Genomic DNA, 24,141 nt, shown 5'->3' with positions numbered 1-24,141 from the left:
TAAAAGAGGTACAAGGTAGGGCAGTGGATGATGGAGCACTAGTGAGAGAGGGCAGTGTTTGGAAACTCCCTGTACTGTTGTTTGCAGATGATACTGTGCTGTTAGGTGAAGACGAAGGGGAGCTGCAAGACTTGGTGGATGAGTTTGGGAAAGTGTGTAAGAAACGAACTCTAAAGGTGAATGTAGGGAAGATTAAAGTGATGGTCTTTGAGAGAACTGAAGTCAATGAATGTACAGTGAGATTGGATGGGAGGGAAATGGAGAATGTGAGTGCGTATAAATACTTGAGTAGTGTGATGAGTAAGAATGGAAGTTTAGAGGGTGAAGTGCTTGAAAGGGTGCAGCAGGGAAGGAAGGTTGCTGGTTCCTTGAAAGTGATAAGAAACAGGGAAGTGAGCATGGAAATGAAAAAGTTACTACATGACAGTATTGTGATACCAACTCTAACGTATGGAAGTGAAGCTTGGGCCTTGTTGGAGGGACAGAAGTAAAGAGTGAGAGAAGTGGAAATGAGTTATTTGAGAGGAGCATGTGGTGTCACATGGAGAGACAGACTGACAAATAAGGAAGTGAAGGAGTGTTGTGGTATCGATGTGGAAGTAATAGAAAGCGTTAGGAGAAACACATGAAGATGGTTTGGCCATGTGGAGACGATGGAGAGTGAGAGACTGACGAGGAGAGTGTATGTGATTGAGGTGGAGAGGGAGAGAGGGAGGGGGAGACCAAGGATGAGATGGAGGGATTGAGTTTTTTTTTTATGCGAAGAAGAAGGAACCAAGGGCCGTGAGCCAGCAATTATTGTTCCTTCCAAGAGATAAACAAAATACAAAGGAAAGCCAAATTAAAGATCCTATCATTTCGAAATGCCTGGACACATTGCGTTTTAAAGACTGGGGATCATAGGAAGTAAGAAACACAGACAGAGGGAGACAGTTCCAGAGTTGACCTGTTGCATAAATGAAGGCCTGGGAGTAACGGTTAACTCTTGCATTAGAGAGTTGGACAGAAAAGGGATGAGAGTTTGCTGCTAGACGGGTGCTACGCGCCCGTCGTATAGGTGGAGGAATGCATGCAGACAGTTCAGAGGAGCAGTGTCCTCTGAACTGTCTGGAGAGGTATATCAGAGAAGGGGGTGTGAGATTGGAGCAGGTCAGTGAAATGGCGGAGGACAGAGCGACATGGAGGCGATTTGTTTGTGGCCACCCCTAACGGGATTAAGGCGTCTGGCAATAGATGATTAGTTAGATAGATAGATAGACAGTAGGTACCGTATATTTGTGTCAATTAGCCGTTACTGACTATTTGGCATGGTCAGGGATTCATCAAATGAAGTTGCAGCAAGTCTTGTCTGAGCGGCCGTTGGTGCTTCACGAATTAGGCCGCATGAATGCAGAAATTCATGCAGCTTCTGTACTTCCAGGAGAATTTACAGAGGCTTAGAGATTATTTGAGTTGGACGGCCGATAAAGTCACGAACCCTTTCAATGCGAGTGGTCTTTTCAAAGGTGTAATAAGTCGTCTCATCGACAGCAAAAATATAATGTTATCAAACTGAAATGGTTCATTTCCTTGCTGTTTATACCGGGCATATTTTGATTTAGATAATATGCCATTAATTCTGAATATATCTGATGTTCCATCAGTTTAACTGGAATAAATCACATACCTTTTAGAAACCTTTCTCATGTACCCTAAAGAAAGTATATGGGTGCAATAAAATTAAAGGCCTTTTCCATACCTAACATACCCTTTCCTCTCTGTCCATAACACGGAACCACTCATACGTTCATCTACCCTGTCACATGCCGTGATTCCATTACAGAAACCTGAAGCAGAAGTACATCTTTTTCTCTGTCCACCATATATCCCTAACACCTACCATAATCTCTATTCCAGGCACGGATCTGGTGGGGGCATGGGGGGCGTAGCTCCCCTGCTTTCGGTACATCAGTAGTTACTTGTAATATAAAAGGAATGTTATTTACCATAATTTATGCTAAACCAGCTTGACTGTATGTTTTTCACAGAATCACTTCAGTGCAAAGAAGGATTTGGCAACAAAGCTGGAGGATTGGTAGTGAGTTAGCATGACCCCAAACTTTGAATTCTGTTGGTTATCACGGCCGCCCTTTTCCAAAGTCCTGGATCCTGCCCTACTATTATTCACCTTGTGATACGCATATTTAACCTAGACCCATGAATGTCATATGGTTAATTGAAGCTCCATTTAGAGGTAATGGCCTTTTTATTATCTTATGTTAACGTTTCAGCCTAACTCTGGCTCAGTGTACAGTGCCCTCAGGCCTGGCTACGGAGGTGGGACTGTGGGAGGGTGTAGGGCAGCTGAGTGTACATGCGTGGTTAAGTGTCTTTGTGTGTGCTTTCGGTGTGTAGAAACAATAGTGACACTACTACTACTACTACTACTGCTAATGCTGCTGCTGCTGCTCCTGCTACTACTACTACTACTACTACTACTACTATTACAACTACTACTACAACTACTACTACAACTACAACAAATACTACTACTACCACTACTACTACTACTTCTACTACTACTACTACTACTACTACTACTAATAATAATAATAATAATAATAATAATTTGTGGTAGATGGGGGGCACTCACCATCCACTCACTCGATGTAGTGCTGCTATCGGGTGTCTGCCCTTTCCTCTCCTCCCTCTATTCCTTCCTTCCTTATAGTCCAGGAGACAGTGAGGTGAACCTTGCAGTAGGGTATACACAAAGTTTTTTTGCTGTTTCTAGTCCTCCTGGGTGTCCTAATGAAGAATCTGACGGATGCCACTCTGGTACCCTTGGGCATTTGTTTTTATTAACAGAAATTCAAAATGGCGGCCGGACCATATTTATCACTGTGGTACTGTGCAGAAGATCAAGAGGATACCTGCTTTAAATACTATGTACAAGCTGTCACTGCTATTATAATCGTCTATGAGTTTTATTTAACATCATACACATTCATCATGACAATACATGGACATAGTATGGGCAAAAAGCTACCAAAAGGTATAAAAATAGCATATAACAGCAACAAAATGTATGATGCCAGCAGTGACTAACATTCATCAGTAAGTTCTCTAGACTACCCTTCACCAAAATATTTACAATAAAGCTCTCTACACTTCACCACAATATGTAAGCTTTAAACATTTACATCCATAGCTCAAAACAGAGATCTATTCATCTAGATCATCCTCACTGTCTGATTCAAGAGGATCATCGAACATCTGCTTAACTGTATGTTCATTGTTGCACTTGTCCTTCGTTTGTCAGCTGCAGAATGTGGTGCAAGACATCTCTGCACTCTTACAGCTGCACTGCTTACGACTACATGGTGTGCTGCTTTTGCATCCACATGCGATAACTTTCATCAGGTCTGAAGGTGCTGCAGGCCTATACATTGTTACTGGATAGGGGACCCCATCTCTGTTATGCCACCCATAGTCTACTGCATTCACATCTGGTGGCTGCTGCTCATCAGCAGCTTTCCACAACATTGCCTGAAGGTGAGCTCGCTTCATGTGGTGAGTGAGTGCCTCGTCTGTTGGCGGAAGAGAGCGGAGATTGAAGCATTTTTCTCTCTTTGTGGTGAAGAGCATGTGGCAAACTTCAGCCATGGTTGTGCAGATCTTTGCACCATACAAGAGGCAAAACAGACGACGACCAGTCTCCATCAAGACTTCTTCAGAAGTGTTTGGTTGACCCACTGGAGTTAGATCAAGGTTGTCATGCTTCATCATGACATTAATGGCAGATACTTTGCCTTTCTCAAAGGGGTATGAGACTGTGTCACACCCGGTAATCACATGCAAGGGCAAAAGCTGCAAGCTTTTATTTCCAAGCTTTCTAGCTGTAGCAGTTATATCGATAACAGTTCCATCAAATTTCCTCATTGTGACCTCCTGGGAGAGATGGTGTTTCCAATAAAAGTACACCAACAGCACAAACACATCTGTGTCCTCACTCAGTACCTGAATGTGTTCCCTGCTTTCCTCTCTTGCCAAAAGAAGAGTGTAGCTGATGATGTTGATATCGGCTTCTTCATGTCCAAATTCTTCATCCTCCTGACCAATCATCTTCACATTCACATCATCATCATCATGTGCCGAACAAAGAAGGCCAATGAGTTGCTTTTTGTTGTTGTTGACATTCTTCATGAGTACATTCCTAGCTGGCAGAGGAGTGGTCATTGTCATTTTGATGTCAGGGGGCAGAGCTCCAAATGTACGTCTCTCACGTTCATGGGACTTAATGGATCCCTCCTGATACCGGTCAAAGATAACGTACACCTCATGACTTCGAGATACTGATTTGCTGAAGTTAACTGCCAGCTGTTCCATTGTTGCATTCTTTGGCCAGGAGACGTGGTACAGCATTGCATTACCATCAATGATTTCAACCTCGGGCTGAATGGTTGAATGCTTCAATACTGCAAGATGGCTGACAAGAGAGGATTTGTTGCCTTTCCTCATATCACCATATTCATCGAATAGACTGAATGGGATGGGTGCCAGTTCATAACTGAGGACATCCTTTAAGTCAAGCCCCTGTGAGCACTTGTCACGAGCATTCTTTCATACAACCTTTCTGTGTCATACACTGTCTTGTCTCCGACTCTGACTCTTTTCTTCACTGTCTCCATAGTGACCACCTCTTTTTTCACTGGTTCATAGAAACCTCCAGGTAATTTGCCTAGAAACCTGGCAGCCACATTTTGCCCAATTGCAACAGCATTCTGGACATTGACCTTGACATCTTCAATGACTTAATTTCAAGAAGATGAAACTGGGAGCAGTGTCTGAATATTACAACGGCTGACCAAATCACTTATTAAGAAGGGGGTACTTACTTGCCCCTATAAAAAAATTTGCCCAAGGGTGCCAGAGTGGCATCCGTCGGATTCTTGTTCAGGACATGTGGGAGAGCAATAAACAACCAAAAAACCTTGTATATACCCTAAAGCAAGGTTCAGCTAAAAAAAAAAACACCCGTCTCCTGGACTATTATCTGTCTTTCTTTACTTCATTCTTTCCGCGTCCTTCTGCCTACGGGTGACTTTACACTCCCTCTTTTGTCTTTCTGTCCTTCATTCTTTCCTCTTCCCTCTGCATGTGAGTGACTCAACACTGAGTGACAAGCCGAATGGTTTCCTGTACACCAGGAAACCATTTCTATGCTGGATAGTAACCATATAACCAAATTATGGCGCCTGGTTGTTTAGTGGGTAATTACGGTGCTCCAGTCCGATTGAGCCGGTGAAAGTTTATATCCAAGGAATGGTTGGGGTTATTGCTCACGTAATGGCACTCAGGGATGGGTGAGGCTGGTCACTCTCATCTTAAATGTCAGGACCACTTTGCATATGCCCGGGCTCCTACGCTCCTCATGGGGCAATGTTGGATTGGATGATGGATGGATAATAATAATACTGAAATTAATAATAATAATAATAATAATAATAATAATAATAATGATAATGATAATAACAATAATAATAATAATAACAATAATAATAATAATAATAATAATAATAATATTATTATTATTATTATTATTATTATTATTATTAAGAAAATGATAGCTAATAATACTATTACAGTATAATATTAATAATGATAATAGTAATAATAATAATAATAATAATAATAATATAAACTACAACGATGTTAAATTGTCTAAAGACAATTTTGATAGTGAAAATTGCCACAGCCATTGCCTTTTTTTTTTTTTTTTTTTTTTTTTTAATAACAGAACGGAGGAAGGAAAAACAAATGGAGAAAAAAAATAATCCATACACCAGATTACTGGTGTCCTCTGTTCATAAAATATCTGTAACAGTTAGACTTGAACAGTTGTAGGTTGAAATTTGGAGGAAAACAACTTTGGGGAAGCGAGTTCCAGAGAGATGCAGTTCGGGGAATGAAAGAATTCTGATAGGCAGAAGTTCTGCAATATGGTTGAGTGACATACCAGTCATGAGCGCTACCAGATGCCCGTGTAGCACGAGGGAAGGCAAGGAGAGGTGGCACCATGGACGCAACTTCATTTGAGCATTTGCCAAAAAAATATCTGTAAAATAATGCAAGGGAGGCAACATTCCTTCTTACTTGCAGGGGAGGTAGTTTATATGTAATGGCAGGGTTGTTAATGATTCTAACAGCTTTATTCTGAATTTTGTCTAGTTGACTTAATGCAACCTCTCCACAACCATTCCACAAGGGTGAGCAATATTCAAGCTGAGAGCGCACATGACTCTTATAAATTATAGCTAACTGCTCATCGGCGAAGAAGTTACGGACTCTGTACAATAATCCAAGTTTCTTTGAGGCGGTTTTAGCAAGTGATCTGACATGAGAGGTCCAGCTGAGGGCACTGTTAAGTGAGACACCAAGAATTTCAATACTTTTGGAGATGGGAATATTAGTAGCACTGAAGGTAATGTACGAATCTGGCAATATCTGTCTATTAGTAAACTGGATATATTTAGTTTTACTAGCATTAAAAGAGACAAGGTTGTTTTGTCCCCATTCACTGATTGTAGATAGATCTTGATTTATGGAGATGGCTGTATTGAGTTGAGAGGTAGAGATATTAGACTTTGTAAATGGATGTCTGAGTGTGAATGAACTATGTAGTGTTGAGTCATCTGCATATGAGTGAATGGGATTGTGAGTGACAGATAAGAGATCATTAATATGAACCAGAAATAGGGTTGGTGCCAGAACTGATCCCTGCGGCACGCCGGCGTTAATTGAGTGGAAATTCGAATATACATCATCTACTTTTACTCTCATTTTCCTGTCACTAAGATAAGAAGAAATCAAAGGAACAAAAGACGTTAGTCCATAGCAAGGGAGTTTGGACAGCAGGGAACGGTGCCATACTCTGTCGAAAGCTTTAGAGATATCAAGAGCTACTGCATGAGTTTCTCCAAAAAGATCAATTGATTGATGGATGGTATGAGTTAAGAGATTGAGTATGTCAATGGTTGATCTTTCGTGGCGAAAACCGTATTGTCTATCATTAATTAAGTTGTTGGATTCAAGATGTTTAACAATATGCTTGTTAATTAAAGTTTCAAATACCTTACCAATAGAAGATGTGATAGCTATTGGTCTGTAATTGGAGGGGTCAGACGAACTTCCTTTCTTCGGAACTGGGTGGATATTGGCTTCTTTCCATGAATTTGGGAATAAAGAAGTACGTATGCATAGTCTGAATAATTTAGCTAGGACAGGGGCAAGTTCAGGGGAACACTTTTTCAAAACAATTGGCGGAATTCCATCTGGAACTGGAGCTTTGTTGGTAGGTAAATTGTCTAGGATGGATTTTACAAATCTTGTCTGTATTTTAAGTGGGGCAATTTCGGGAGAATCAAGTTCCAGTACTGAGACATTCTGGCTGGTATCATCTATGATAGAGTTTCTTGCGAAGGTACTAGCAAAGATATCTGCTTTCCCACGTGGGTCATTTGTAATATTGCCATCTGAAGATTTTAGTGGGGGAATGGAAGATGACTTGTTAAAGTTATTATTGAAAGAATTAAGAGTTGACCAGAATATTCTATTGTCATTAGGGTTGTTAAGTAGTTTTGATGCTTGCTTTTGAAGAAAGTTTGATTTAGATAGATTTAATACAGCTTTTGCATGATTTCTAGCAATTTTAAATTGGGAGAGTGATTCAGGTGTTTTTGATTTTAAGTAAGAGTTATATGCTAATGACTTTTGGGCTGTTGCTCTGGCACAATTGCCATCAAACCATTTTGGAGAGTTTGATCTTTTAGTGAATTGTTGACTTGGTATGAATAAATCCATATCAGCTAGTATTAAGTCACAAATGTGGGACTGGGTAGAATTGGGATCACTAGAGAAGACTGCCATGGAACATCAGCAAGATAATTCCTAAATCCATCCCAGTCTGCCCTGTCAAAGTGCCATCGGGTCACCCTGACAGGTTCGGAATGGGGAGGTGTAGGAGGGTTAACTAATGAGGCTTTGATGAGATTGTGGTCAGAGGATCCAAGTGGTGACAGTACTTCTATCCTGTATTGATCTGGATTATTTGTCAAGAATAAATCCAAGAGATGGGCATTATGGTCAGGATTATCAGGTATTCTGGTTGGTTGCTTTACCAACTGGGTGAGATTAAATGATTCCGCAAACAGCTCGCATTCTAGACCAGCGTCATCAGTCCGGGCAGAATGGAATAACCATTCAACACTGTGTATGTTAAAATCACCCAAAATGGTAATTTCATGGCCAAGGGCAAGGTCAAGGTTACTCAACTGAGTGGATATGGAATCAAATACACTGGGTTCCGAAGAAGCACTGGGGGAACGATAAACTACTAGAACCCGAGCTATAAAGTGACTTTGAGGTCAAGAACTTCTGGATGTCACCTTCATCATCAAGAGCTACAAGTCTGCCGAGACTGGTGGCTCAAGCTTTACTCTTTCATGTAAAATCAGTCTTCGGGAGTAGTCCAAAATTTTGGACCACAGGTGATCTCAGAGAATAATGGTCAGATCTGAACTATATTAAGCACTGCATTCTGGCCATGTCCCAGGTGTACGCCATACAAATTTCATCCCTCTAACTTAAGTGCTTCTTAAGCTTTAGGATCCCTATATTTTCTGGATCCTATCCGGGTTCCGGTAGTCGGATCAGGAGGATAATTGCTTAGATGAATCGGCCAACCAGTACCATAATATGGCGAGGAATGATTTCTGCAGCTCAAACTGTCTGTAAAGGCGGCGATTTAGATCTTCCTTATAATAATAATAATGATGATAATAATAATAATAATAATAATAATAATAATAATAATAACAATAATAATAATAACAATAATAATAATAATAATAATAATAATGATAATAATAACAAGAAGTGGTGTCAAGGCACAACAAACCCTTTCCCGGCAGTCATTTTACTACTGACGTATAAACACAACAGAATATCTAGTCAAAGATGTCGCATATCAAATTTGGAGTAAAATGGATGAAAATTGACTATTTTATGCCCATCTGAAATTTTAGGCCCAACCCACCTGACACTATCCCCCCTACCGCTAACTAGGGGATGACCCCCCTGATGGAATGAGGCAATTTATAGGATGCAGATTCGAAAAATGCATCTTTAAGAATTGGTTTCATGTCGATATGACGAATTTGAAACGAGTTATGAGGAAAAAAAACTTTTTCTGGGGGGAAAGGGGGGCTACAGCCTGTGCCACAGACCAGTTTGGCCCAAAATTTAATCAGGTGATCAGAAGTTCACAGCCCATCATTCCTGAAATTTTAGTCAAAATTGCACCAGTAGTTTTCTGGTAACTTTGTTAACAGACAGACGGATAGATCGATCGGTCGATCGATCGATCGATAGATAGATAGATAGATAGATAGACAGACAGACAGACAGATAGACAGACTTACAGACAAACAAACAAACAAACAAATCGAGAGAAAATAATTGCCATCCGCGAGCCCCCCCCCGGCGGAGACGGGTATCAATAATAATAATAATAATAATAATAATAATAATAGCTAACCAATAATTATAATAGACATTTTGTCCACGCATGTAGACACGTAGTCGAAATCCCCTCTCCCCTTCCCCCTTGTTGTAACCAGGTCTGATGGTACTGTATACAGACAGAATTATAGCAGAAATGACTTGTCTAGTAAAGACCGGAACAAAGCGAAATGTTACACATATGAAAATATAAAGGCTCTTACCTTAATATGGTGCTTTATTTAACCAGTTTTCCAGGCACACCAACCATACGCGTATTATGGTCACTGACATGCAGTTTTTCCAGTAGTGGCCTTATTACATGCACTTCTTACACATACTTCTCTCTAACATTCCACTCCATTTTATTGCGTCTGTAAAAAGGCTTTGTGCTATTTCACTAATACCTACTGTTTTCCTATTCGTCAGCCTCTTCATATCATTCTTCATTTCTGAAGTTTTGTTATTCTGTGGTGCCCTTTCCCTCTTTTTGTATCACCAAGTCTATCCATTTACTCAAAATAGTACATCCATCTGTTCCTTATTTGTTGTCCGTTGGTTTGCATTTTCTACTTCACCTTTTGTATTTTTTTATTCTATTTTTTTTTCAACTCCGATATAAACTTTATTTCATATTTTCAGGGTACTTAGTGGTGCTGGAGAGTGACGCATTTGTGCTATGCCATCAGTGGAACATGGTGGTTCTGTTCCCCTATATACACATCGCTCAACTTCCTATCCTCCGACTGGGGGATTATAAACTATCAAAGAAGAGCAGCTTAAATCAGCAGTCCACCGGGTTCATGTTTCTGATAAACTTGGAACTACGGCTACTACTGTTGCTACTGCTACTTTGCATTCATTGTCTTCTGTACTATATCCTTCATAAACTTCTGTTCTCACTGTACTCTATCGTCATTTTACTAGAACTACATTCTGTCATCCAAGGCAACCAATTCATCCATTTTTATTCCTAGTTGTCCACCCTCCATATACAACCCATTTTTGTTTATTTTTACTAATCAGCACTTGTGCTAAACGTACACAGATTAAGCATTGTTTGTCAAGTATTCCGTGTTTGCACTCAACAACTTTTGGGGGCTTAACTTGTCTCCAATATGTTTTCAGTCACACGCAGTTCAATGTAGTTTTGTTTGTGAAAGGAAGAAGAATGTGATGGAACTCTGTCCCCCGTGTGCCACACCACAAGATTGATAACAGCAACTAATTTGGATCTCATCTTCCCCAGAAAACACGATCCTGGCTCAAGACGCTCTCAGCACACTAGCATCCGAGTCGCTGCGTGGCCACGATCTCTTGTTGGTCACGGACGACGATAGTCAGCGCCTGCTGGACGTGGGCCGGGTGGTGGCAGAAGCTGGAGCCTCCCACACGCCCGTCCTTCTCCTCACACAACTCTCACTCCTTCACACCGCCCATTGCTCCCAACACACCCAGGGCTCCCTCCTCACCGCCATCCTCCTCTTCCAGCATGACCCCACCGCCTTCCTTCTCCTCCTGGCAGACAACAAACACTGGAACCCCAGCAACCTCGTTCTCTTCTGCCTGGACGCGCACCTCAACACCACTACCATCCTCAGCCAGCCCGTCGTCCAGCGCTCCAGGTTCATTCTGCTGCTTCAGCCAGCTGCTAAAGCCAGCAGACCCCGTCTTCTTGTCTTCACCTCTGGATCTACAGATGTACGCCACTCGGTTAAAAAAACTACCCTAGGAGTCTGGAGTCCTGGCAAATTTCACAATCGGGAGGCACTGTTCCCTCCCAGCTTCCATGACTTTGGAGGTCAAGTTTTGAGGGTGCCAATGATATGCCTTGATGAACCTTTCATCTACTTTGACAGAGAAAACATGGCAGGTGATTGTATTGGAGCCAACGCAGATGCTGCAGAGACTATTGGTAATAAACTTAACTTTCGAACGAAATTTTACCACATGGATGAAGTAGTATGGGGAATCAAACAGAATGGGACATGGAAAGGAATGTTTGGTGAGCTGATGTACAAAGATAGGGATCTGGTGATAAACGCACTGAACATCGCTCCTGCTTCAGTAAGCGACTTTGATTCGACTTACCCATATTGGGAGAGTAGTTATGGAATCGTCCTGGAAGTGCCTCAGCCATTACCCCAGTGGAGGAACATCCTTTATCCTTTCTCCCCGTTAATATGGGGATTGGTGTTTGTCACCACGGTGGTGATTTCCTTCCCGCTGGCTTTCATCCTTCACAGACTCCATCACACCAGCGACCCTACTGGTATCGTTCTCAAGGTGACATATCACATAGACACAACCTGCACTTTCTTTCCTTGTTTCACCACAACACTCATCATTCAGTAACTGGTATGCACTTTGCACTTGTCATCAGTGTTTTCATATACCTTTATTACAGAAGTACTATTTATGCTCAATGTGGCTACATCATATTCTCTGAGAGCAAAATATAGTTCGTTTATTGCGTAACGGTTTATTTCGTCCTCTAGCACTCAAAATTTTTTTTTAGCCTAGCTCTGTCTGTGCATAATATTTTTTTCAAGTGTGACAAAAGTACCCTTTATTCGTCTTATATGTTTTCTGTTTTAGTGTGTGCACTCACTAGATATCAGTGGCATCAATTTTGCTGTGGCATATGCATTAGCCCCACTTGAGGCAAAACATCTTCACCTGCCATATTTTTGTTACAAGTACACTCACGGTCCTTGCAATATTTATTGTATATACTCTGTGATGAACTCTTAATAGCAAAAAGTGCAGCCTACTGCTTGTATTTCATACAGAAAATTACAAAGCACTCAGAGAGCGCATATCTCCGTCAATGTCATTGCAGGATCAGCACCCGGAACCGAATTCGCCCCCAATTTTAATCATTTCTTTCTTGTCCCATGGCCCATCTTTTCACAAAATTTCATTGAAATTCACTGAGAGCATTTCGAGACATCTTGTGGACAAACAAACAAACAGACAAACATAAGCGAATGCATTACCTCCTCTAACTTCGTTGGCGGAGGTAATTAGCGATGTGACAGACTGGTAAAGCAACGTATAGAGAAGGTGTCCCATCAAGTCGTAAGAAAATAGGGCGACAGTGGTCAAAACAAATTTTGTGGAAGACATTATCATATACTGGCCATATGTTGGGGAAATGAAACATTTCGATACATATGCAATTGTTAGTGATAAAGTACCCAGCACTCCATCGGAAGACAATATGCTGCCCTTTAACAGTGCCCTTTAATAGGGAATGAAACATACGTCAGCTCATTTCTCATCTACCCTTTAGTACATTATCTGCCTATTTCAGGAAGGATGATCCTTTAAAATTACGTAATAATACTTAGCAGCATATTGCATAGCAGCTGAGCCCCTGAGAGAGGTGTCAAGAAATGTCCGCACCCATGTTCCTTAAGGTGTGATGAACGTTTGAATTTCCCTGCATCAGTGTTTGACTTGTTTCTCTCAATTACGGTAGCATGCGTGACGTTTCCTCCTGTTTCATGTCTGCTGAACACCGCAGCTTCCCCTCTTAGCCTCAGATTTTCCTCACCGTAACCCAGCTGACAGAAACCATTGGCAGCACTCCTGTTGCGTGGCCTTCTACCTCCCCTACACTGATTTACAGTGCCAGGGTGGTTCTTGTTGTCACAAGCTTGAAACTTCTGATAATCGACTCTCTAGCTAAAACTATTGTGCCAGTCTCTGACTTATGTATCAGAGTCATATAATTGTTCAGTAACTGTAACGACTTTCAAAAATTCTTTGGTGATGTCATTTATACAATGGAATACATTCTTTTTACTTCACAGTCTTTGAACTCTTCATTTTACATCTCATTACTGCGCAATGCGATGTGGAACTACTCTTTCATTCAACAGTTTGCTTGACGAACAAAGTCATATTTGTTTTATTATTACTGACGCAGAGTAGTTTATGGCTACCCTTGTTCCTGGAGGGCCTTGGATATTGCTCAGCACAACCTGTCCTTAAATTTATAACAAATCCTTCTAAATAACAAGTCATTCTTACTCCAACACTGAGCTCCACCGACAATTGTATGATCACAGAAAACTGTCCTGTCACTCCAAAAGTACGTGTCGATCCTTGCAAGAGATTTTATTTTGTTTAAGCAAGATATGAAGTACAAGCCCGCAAGATTGTTCCCAGCGAGAGAGAGAGAGAGAGAGAGAGAGAGAGAGAGAGAGATTGAGATTCCTATACACTCGAAGTTTAAAGGATTAGAGGTCATAGGCAGTAGGAAATACAGACAGAGGGAGACAGTTCCAGAGTTAACCTGTTGCATAAAATAGGAACTGGGAGAACTGGTTAAGTCTTACATTAAAGTGGTGGGCACAAAAGGAGTGCGAGTTTGCTGCCAGACGGATGCTGTGTGCCCGCCGTAATGGAGGAGGAATGTATACACAGTCCATAAGGGCAGTGGCCATTGAGGTATCGATAGAAAAGAAATAAAGATGCAACAGTGCGGAGAAGAGACAGAGGTTCAAGGTAGCCAGTGAAAGGAAGAGAATTAATGAGACGAATAGCCTTTGACTCTACCATTTTGAGATGACCTGCATGTAGGGAGCCTCTGCGGGGGCAAAGAATTTTGACATTTTGGCACAACTAATTTGACGACCCGTATGCAGTACTTCTTTCATTTGACATGATTATCGCTTCCTTGGTCGAGATCCACCTGAGTGTGTTCTGTGCTATGATTTTCGTCTTGGGCATAGCTGGATGCATTCCGCACCCCCCCATTAAAGTGAGAAACTTTTTTTTTTATCAAGCTTTTTTTTAGTGTAGTCCAAAACAAGGAGATGATTGCCGAAAGTCACTGGTAAATCCCTACCCCTGAATCAAGTGTAAAGCGCATTTGCCTGGAATTGTTAAACATCTGATTTCTGACTTGGCTTTGTCCATTCCAAGTGCAAAGAAAATTCAAATACAAGAAGCGGTGCCAAGGCACGGCAAACCCTTAGCCGGCAGTCATTTTGGTGCTTACGTATGAACACAACAGGATAACTGGTCAAAGATTTCATATAGAAAATTTTGGAGTAAATAGGGTGAGAATTGATGATTTTAGGCCCATTTGAAATTTTAAGCCCGACCCACCTAACATTGACTCCCCTAACGCTAACTGGGGGGTGGCCCCCCTGATGTAGTGAGGCATGTTATATGATGCAAATTTGGTTGATGCGCCATTAGGGTTTGGTTTAATGTCGATATGACGAATCTGAAAGGAGTTATGACGAAAAAACGATTTTTACCCAACTTTTTATATATATTTTTTGGCCTACAGCCTGGCCTTTGGCTCATTTTGGCCAAAAATTTAATCAAGTGATCAGGTTATAGCCCATCATCGCTGTAAGTTTAGTAAAAATCGCACCATCAGTTTTCAAGTAAAGTTGTTAACAGGCAGACAGTCAGACGAACAAATAAACAGACACACCAGTGAAAACAATACCAGTCCCCGAGCCCCTCCTGGGAGAGGACGGGTAACAAGCTCTCATTGCACCATCTGCCATCTTACCAAATTGTTTCTCCAGTGATTATGTTTTCTCCCCCCTCCCCCTTTTCCATTCCAATCGTTTTCAGAGGCTGATAACTTTTCTATGTGAGATTGATAAGAGATTCTATCAGCACGTAGTAGATACATTTTTGAAAAATTGTTTAGCTATACATTTACTCATGAGACAAAAAAAAAAAAAAAAAAAAAAAATCCAAGCTTTCCAAGGGAATGCACCGAGGGCTTCAACCTGACATGCTCCACTATGAAATCGGATTATAAAATATGTCCTGTTGTAACACTATGTTTTCTTGCATGAGTTCTAACAACTTAATATCCAAAATTACGCTCATTATTTTACATGAACGTGTTTCCTATATTTAGAGGGTGAAATCAGCGAGGGTAATCGCCCCATTTCTGTTTTTCATCATTTGATTAATAGGCAACAGTTTACCAATGCACTTCCTTGACATGGCCAGTCAGGAGCAGAGAATTGGACATTGCACGTGTGATAAATGCTAAGGCCTCTTGCTATATACACATCCAGGACGAAAACGTGGGAGAGAGAAAACGTGAGAAAAAAAATGGTTTAGCTAAATTATTCTCCTGTTATTGATTAATTACCCCACCAGAAATGTTGAAAGTTTACACCAAGATGAAATAAGAGGCATATGTACAGACGCTCATACTCTCGTTACGCGCTCACAAAGCGCACTTTACTGGTAATCAACAAATCTTTAGATGTCAAGGTAACTTCCACCATTTTCATGGTTAACTTCTGCCTCCCTTTCCCCCCTCCCCCTCCCCGTGAAACGCCCTCCCTTACACTTGTGTCTGCAATAAACATTGATTTGTGTTTGTCTTATGAACAAAGCTAGAAGGGCTTTTCCATATTACTGATTGAGGTAACCATCTGAAACTATAAATATCCATAGAACATAATTACCTGTTTACATTAGTGGACTCTCTCTCTCTCTCTCTCTCTCTCTCTCTCTCTCTCTCTCTCTCTCTCATCTCTCTCTCTCTCTCTCTCTCTCTCTCTCTCTCTCTCTCTCTCTCTCTCTCTATATATATATATATATATATATACTGTATATATATGTGTGTGTGTTTATATATATATATATATATATATATATATATATATATATATATATCTATCTATATATATATTGATAGATATAGATATATAATAAAATGCTGTAATAGTGACTGAGGGCACCACGACACCTCCGGGAGGAGCCTACGGAGGGGGACAGAGCACGACCCGACCCCAGGCGACAGGGACATAAGTCCACACAGGCCGCGCACCCTTATGACCCGGATCTCGCCCATTGCCACCATAGCAGGAAAAGGAGACTACCTTGTGGGCAAGCTGACCCTCTACAGGATCGGGGTGGAGCTGACTCTACAGCTCCTAGCAGCATCCCAGCGACGGACAGTAGCCGCGCATATTTAGAGACATCCTGTAGCCGCTCAGAGTTTCAAGAGATGGCCTGTAACTGCTCTAAAGCCCAATATGAGACAGCCTGTAGCCGCTCTGAAGTTCAGGAGATGGCCGGTAGCTGCTCCCCCCTAAGAGCCACAGCCTGTAGCCGGGCAACATGGCAGGAGATGGCCGCTAGCCGCTCCCCAGTCAGGTGCTGCTATACCCCCCTGCAGGAACCAGCGACGGCCGGTAGCTGAGCTAGAGAGAGAAGGGTATATCCCCTCTCCTCCTGTAGTTGCCTCCGAGAACAGGACACAGGCGACGGCCAGTAGCCATGCCCACTGGCAGGAGATGGCCCATAGCTGCTTCTCGTCAGAACGTTGTTCTCTACACGGGGACAAGGTGAAGGCTGGTACCCGCCTGACAGGCAAGTGACGGCCGGTAGCTGCACTTCGCCTGCTTCCCCGTCATGGAGTTGGGCCCGGGCGTATGGCCGGTAGCCACCCTGGTTTCGTTGCCCACAGGAACCCAGCAACGGCTGGTAGCAACACTGGGGAGGAGCACCAAAGCCCATCACCCCTTGTGACTCTGCTACAAGGAGGTCCCCTGCCATCAGACCTGCTGACAGGCAGGGGCACAGGCGACCCTATTGTCCACCACCAGAGAGGCAACCCGCAGGAGGATTGCCTCAGCCCCGAGGACCTGTGGAGAGGCCCTGTGCTATCCCCAGGGTTGTACTCTGCCCAGCCGGCTCCAGAGGGACCCTACCTGACTGACTCCGATGAAGGCCGATGCCACAGCTCACCCCTGACGGCGTCCCCGACAACAGGAGACGGCAGCCGCCAGGCCCCCAAGGCCAGTCCCAGGACCCCAGGGTGAGGTCTTTCCCTACCCCGATGCAGATGACCCTTGTCCTACATCAGGTGCCTAAGTGAGCGTTTCAGGAGGCTCTTTGGCCCCAGCCCTGAGGGCTGCACTCCAGCTCCCAGCCCTGACAGTGCAAGGCCCTTCACTGCCCACAGCTCCGGACAAGAGAGGACGCCCCTACGAGTGATCTCGTGGCTGCTGGATACACAGGTCACAGGTGGGACCTAGCCCCCATCAGGAGTCGGGCTGTAAATTCTCCTGCCGCCCCCTAACCACGCCGCCACCCCACTGATAGTGAATGACAGTGAAAGTGCAGTGATAGTGTAATAGTGACCTGAATATCGGGCAGTGTGCTATATTATCCAAGGGAATCTAAGTCCGAGATATATATTAATGTGTGATAGTCGCAGTTTGGCCAGATAGTGAAGTAGTGAGGGAAATAAGGAAGACCCAACAAGAGTGCAGTGATTTCAGCGAACATTAGACTCGGCCCTCACAGTGTGATTGCTCTGTACTACAAGACCTGTGAATAAGTTGCTGATCCTAAGCACAGTCTATATTTCCCTCAAAGTGACCGTGACCTATTCTCTTGCCCAAAAGACATTAAATACTGTTCATTGTGCTATTCACCTATTGCCCTGAACTATTGTCCGAATAGTATCATGCATGATACTATTGCCCATGATCCTTGCATATGTCTTATAACTGCCCAGATTCCTGTTGTTGTGATATCTACCTGTTCCACATATAGAATTTGTCAATACACGTGTAAGCTTGTTGCCTTGAGTTTTCTGTGTCCTGCCTCTCTCTTATTTGTCAAAGCTCCGGTCTAAAAAGAGAACCTAGCTGCACACTAGGCGTTCAAGGAACGGGAAGCTGACCCTTAAACACCTAGCATAACATATATATATATATATATATATATATATATATATATATATATATTTAAATAACAGAACGGAGGAAGGAAAAACAAATGGGAAAAAAAAAATAATCCATACACCAGATTACTGGTGTCCTCTGTTCATAAAATATCTGTAACAGTTAGACTTGAACAGTTGTAGGTTGAAATTTGGAGGAAAACAACTCTGGGGAAGCGAGTTCCAGAGAGATGCAGTTCGGGGAATGAAAGAATTCTGATGGGCAGAAGTTCTGCAATATGGTTGAGTGACATTCCAGTCATGAGCGCTACCAGATGCCCGTGTAGCACGAGGGAAGGCATGGAGAGGTGGCACCATGGATGCAACTTCGTCTGAGCATTTGCCAAAAAAATATCTGTAAAATAATGCAAGGGAGGCAACATTCCTTCTTACTTGCAGGGGAGGTAGTTTATATATAATGGCAGGGTTGTTAATGATTCTAACAGCTTTACTCTGAATTTTGTCTAGTTGTCTTAATGCAACCTCTCCACAACCATTCCACAAGGGTGAGCAATATTCAAGCTGTGAGCGCACATGACTCTTATAAATTATAGCTAACTGCTCATCGGCGAAGAAGTTACGGACTCTGTACAATAATCCAAGTTTCTTTGAGGCGGTTTTAGCAAGTGATCTGACATGAGAGGTCCAGCTGAGGGCACTGTTAAGTGAGACACCAAGAATTTCAATATTATTGGAGATGGGAATATTAGTAGTACTGAAGGTAATGTACGAATCTGGTAATACCTGTCTATTAGGAAACTGTTTATATTTAGTTTTACTAGCATTAAAAGACACAAGGTTGTTTTGTCCTCATTCACTGATTGTAGATAGATCTTGATTTATGGAGATGGCTGTACTGAGTTGAGAGGTAGAGATATTAGACTTTGTAAATGGATGTCTGAGTGTGAATGAACTATGTAGTGTTGAGTCATCTGCATATGAGTGAATGGGATTGTGAGTGACAGATAAGAGATCATTAATATGAACCAGAAATAGGGTTGGCGCCAGAACTGATCCCTGCAGCACGCCGGCGTTGAGTGGAAATTTGAATATACATCATCTACTTTTACTCTTATTTTCCTGTCACTAAGATAAGAAGAAATCAAAGGAACAAAAGACGTTAGTCCATAGCAAGGGAGTTTGGACAGTAGGGAACGGTGCCATACTCTGTTGAAAGCTTTAGAGATATCAAGAGCTACTGCATGAGTTTCTCCAAAAAGATCAATTGATTGATGGATGGTATGAGTTAAGAGATTGAGTATGTCAACGGTGGATCTTTCGTGGCGAAAACCGTATTGTCTATCACTAATTAAGTTGTTGGATTCAAGATGTTTAACAATATGCTTATTAATTAAAGTTTCAAATACCTTACCACGAGAAGATGTGACAGCTATTGGTCTGTAATTGGAGGGGTCAGACGAACTTCCTTTCTTCGGAACTGGGTGGATATTGGCTTCTTTCCATGAATTTGGGAATAAAGAAGTACGTATGCATAGTCTGAATAATTTAGCTAGGACAGAGGCAAGTTCAGGGGAACACTTTTTCAAAACAATTGGTGAAATATATATATATATATATATATATATATATATATATATATGTGTGTGTGTGTGTGTGTGTGTGTGTGTGTGTATGTGTGTGTGTGTGTGTGTGTGTGTGTGTGTGTGTGTGTGTGTGTGTGTCAGGGGATGAGTGTTTCACTGCCTAGCACCTATCCCTTCCATTACTGTGATCATCCCACCCCTTCCTAAGTGACACTGGAGTTTGAGTTAAATTTAATATGATCAATCATAACAGATTTATATTTTTAAAAAGTTACCGAACCTGTGTTTCCTTTGTGATTTGCAAGGATTTTGTGTGTGTCTTACTGGGAAAAAATGGTACGATGTATCAGAGCAGTGGTTCCCAGCCTTTCCCATTCTTTGACTCTACGGACAAAATACTGCAACTGCAGCCTCCATGGCCAGCAACTACCCTACTGCATGTTTAAATGCTTTGAAGAAGTGAATGGAACATTGTCGCCAAAATGAACATGTTGGTCATGAGATTCTAACAACTCATGTAATCAGAACTAAGGATTCTGAGCATGCACATGAATGAGAATTCAAAATCCTTTTGATTTTAACCCGTCATGTCCCGAGTTATTTCGCACCTCTGACACCCCCCAGTCCCAAGGTATTTTCGATTTTTTTTTTTTTTTTTGGCTAAAACCTCCGCTTTTGGTGAGAAACATAGAAAATACATAGAGAAATCGCTCACCTGAGGTTTAAAATACTCGATCCAGGTACCAGTACCTCCTTACTTGACTGGGTTTTCTAACAGGCTGGCACCAAAGAAAACGAGTTCTGTGGGAGGGTAATTATTTCACACCACTCATAAACGGTATTTATTTATTTACTTGTTATGAATTTATATATAGTACGAGAGTATATTGGTTTTCAAACAGTAATATAGGCATTATAAGCATTGTTTCACTCACTAACTCATCACCATACCTGATCTTCTTTTGCCACATTACCTGATCATTATTTCTGACTGTTTCTTCCTCTAATGCTATGTAAACTTTGTCCTCCACATTGTCATCGATTGGGGAATCACTCTGGCCCTGAATGTCTTTACTGGCCAGGTCACTGGTAACAGGTGAATTGCCAAGACAATGGCGTGAGGGGGGGAGGTTATGCGGTGTAAGGCATTTTCCCTGCTTGGCATCTTGTAGAGGAATAGAGGAAGGTGTCCCGTGTATACGTACGAAAAATCATGCACGAAAATTTAAAATTGTGCAAATTAGGGACCTTGCAATTGCACGACGTATTAGTACGTCGTCGGGACTGGCAAATGCAAAATGTTGCAATGTACCCTTACGTCGACGGGACGGGGCGGGTTAAGGCATGATCAGGTTTAAGGGATATTTTAGCTCCCAAATGTGTTATTATTGGTTGCGTCATGGTAATGGCATAGAAGCGGTCATCTTGAACATGGAACTACCTATTGGATGTCACTGCTTTGCAAGAATCGCGGAAGTACCTGGCTATATACTGGTAACAGAATAGTGACCAGTCCTTATCCCAAACTCCATCAAGAGACTCTGAATGTGTCCTTAGCGGATAGATCGCATCTTAACTACATGAACTAACTCCACATTTGCTGTCTACAGGAAGGTTAGAAGAAAAAGTTTTTCTCGGGAAATTTTGCTTCAAGAGAATTAATAGGAAAATCTGTGGCTACAGATGCTTAAAATTATCCCATGACCCCCATTAAATACGCTAATGCCCGATAGAGTACCATGACCCGCAGGCAGGAAGTCACAGTTTTAGATAATGTATTGCAATGCCTTGTGGCATAATGGTAAAGTAATGAAGCTGTGGTAATTTCCACTATTTGACGTTTCTCAGTACCCTTTCACTTCTTGGCAACTTCCATTACGTAGAATGTTTCTCGTGTATGTTCTCTAATTATAGGGAATGGTCTCCATGTTTGGCTCTGAAATATTGATTTTAGATTTTTTTTTTCCATGCTGTTTTTCATTTAATCTGATCTTGGTTGAGAACTTGTTACCATTGATAGTTTGGTTGTTACCTCCATCTATCAAGCTACCTAACTCCAATATTTTTCTTTAACGCTAACAAAAGACATTAAACACACGGCTAAGCAGAAGAAAGTAAACTTTTTCACTTTTATTACAAATTATCATAATTACACTCTAATCCCAACCCTAATTCCCACTTAAGAGATGGAGAGAAGAATTAGTGTCTAACGATTATCTCTTGTAGAATTCAATGGAATGTCATGAGGTAGTGTTGGGGCAGTTGGACCCTTCACTGAAAACAAGCTGTTTCACTTATCACATCCACAGGAGCCTAGAGCCCAACAAAAGCTCACTCTGTAAAAATTTTGTTTGAAATTTTATTCTTGGGTTCATTTTATCTTCTAATGAGGACAGAGCTTGGATTGTTCCATAAAATACTATGATGTAAATATATATCCCTGAAACTTTTCATCGAGTGATGATAGGTGGGAGGGGTAAATATAAATGAACATATAATTACCTGATTGGTGTTGTGATATTTTAGATTTCAAAATGACAGCACGAAAGCTTTCTCGTTCTATGCTCCGATATTCAGAGGTAAAGATAGGATTAATGAGTAAAATTAACAATGCCCTCAACTAGACCTCTCATGTCAGATCACTTGCTATAACCGCCTCAAAGAAACTTGGATTATAATCCAAGTTACGGATCAGTAACTTCTTCACTGACAAGCAGCTAGCTATAACTTTTAAGAGTCATTTGCGCTTTCAGCTTGAATATTGTTCACCCTTGTGGAATAGATGTGAAGAGGTTGCACTAAAACAACTAAACATAATTCAGAACAAAGCTGTTGGAAGTATTAATAACCCTGGTATTACAAATAAAGTACCTTCCCTACAATTAAGAAGGAGTGTTGCCTTTCTTGCATTATTTTACAGATACTTTTATGGCATATACTCAGACGAAGTTACGTCCATTGTGCCACCACTCGATGCCTTTCCTCGTGCTACATAGGCATCTGGTAGCGCTTAAGGCTGGAATGTCACACAGCCATATTGCAGAACCTCTGCCTATCAGAATTCTTTTATTCCTCGAACTTCATCTCTCTGGAACTTGTTTCCTCCCAAACATCAACCTACAGCTGTTCAAGTCCAGCTGTTACAGATTTTTTATTAATGGAGGACGCCAGTAAACTGCTGTATAGATAATCTTTTTTTACTCATTTGTTTTCTCTTCCTCTGCTCTTTTATTTAAAAAAAAAAGAAAAAAAAAAGAAGAACCTGCATTGTTCAACAGACAATAGTTTCTTTTTATATATTATCTTTATTTGATTGCTGTTGTAAATTATTTGGTATGGAAAATTATTCTTAAACCAGTTTTGTTTCTTAGAAAAATAATAATTTGAAATTACTGATCAAATTAGAGTTAGAGGCACAGTAACAGACTGTTAGCAACGTTTATTGTACATGGGTGTTGAAGTAATCATGTAACACTTATCTCAGTCTCCAGTAGCACTTGCAACAGGCTGAAGGATTACAGTAAAAAATTAAATGAAGGGGAAGAGGGGTTAGAGATTTATTTACCTGTGTTCCTACATCCCACATCAAACCCTTCTTGTGTCACAGGCTTCCCTTCATCACCCTCCCACCAACACATGCACAGAGAGTGGGGTTTCATTGCGGTGTTGTAAGCAAGACTGTTAGACTGACAGATATTAACTCCAAGAGGTCAAGAATTCTGAATGCAACATCTTCCCCAACCGGGAAGAATTCTAGGAAAACCAACTCTTTCAGTCTAACGTTATGGGTTAAGTTTATCACACATAACAAGTTCCTTACCATGCTGGAGTTTCGTATTCGCAATGAAAATGTGCTGTTTAGGTGTAGTGGCAAACCACTTGCTGCTAAAGTGGCGTGCTTGTGCCGGGTCCAAAATGAGCGCCATTGCGTGATGAAATGGCTAGTGTAACCATTTAGAATAATGATCGAAATAACAAAATTAACTTCACACAAATTTTCACATTGTTTTATGAACTTAGGAGAAGACTGTAGGACCAGTTGAACAGAACGGTGCCCCCGAAATGATAGGAAAGCTGGTGATAAGAGAGCCGTATCTCCCTTTTCATTAGCAATTAATTATTACCTCCTGAGCATCATCGTATTCTAACACCTTTCAGTGTTTCAGTAACAAGGAGACCAGTTTAGCATACAATGCTAATTTTTTCCTGTGTTTACACTAATTTGCCTTTTCATTATACGCCATACTATTTCAAGCTTTTCAATATGGTGGGTTAATAATACGTAGCCTCGTAGTGCCCAGGGACTTCCGTCATCAGCCCCTCTCT

At 41.5% G+C, this 24,141-nt stretch overlaps 1 protein-coding gene across 1 annotated transcript in view; it reads left to right on the top strand.

Moving 5' to 3' along the window:
- Window positions 1–4,942: 4,942 nt before the first annotated feature.
- The window catches only part of LOC145398213 (glutamate receptor ionotropic, delta-2-like), a 109,033-nt gene continuing 89,834 nt past the window's right edge, over window positions 4,943–24,141 (top strand). The window contains exons 1-2 of the mRNA XM_080271167.1: window positions 4,943–4,994; window positions 10,790–11,826. Coding sequence (XP_080127293.1) covers window positions 4,943–4,994; window positions 10,790–11,826 — 1,089 coding nt within the window. The remainder of the gene's footprint in view (window positions 4,995–10,789; window positions 11,827–24,141) is intronic.

This window comes from Coenobita brevimanus, chromosome 44 (genome assembly GCF_032717465.1).
Source record: "Coenobita brevimanus isolate Jiangsu-jjx chromosome 44, ASM3271746v2, whole genome shotgun sequence".
NCBI classification, from domain to species: domain Eukaryota; kingdom Metazoa; phylum Arthropoda; class Malacostraca; order Decapoda; family Coenobitidae; genus Coenobita; species Coenobita brevimanus.
This window is presented reverse-complemented; position numbering and strand designations above follow the sequence as displayed.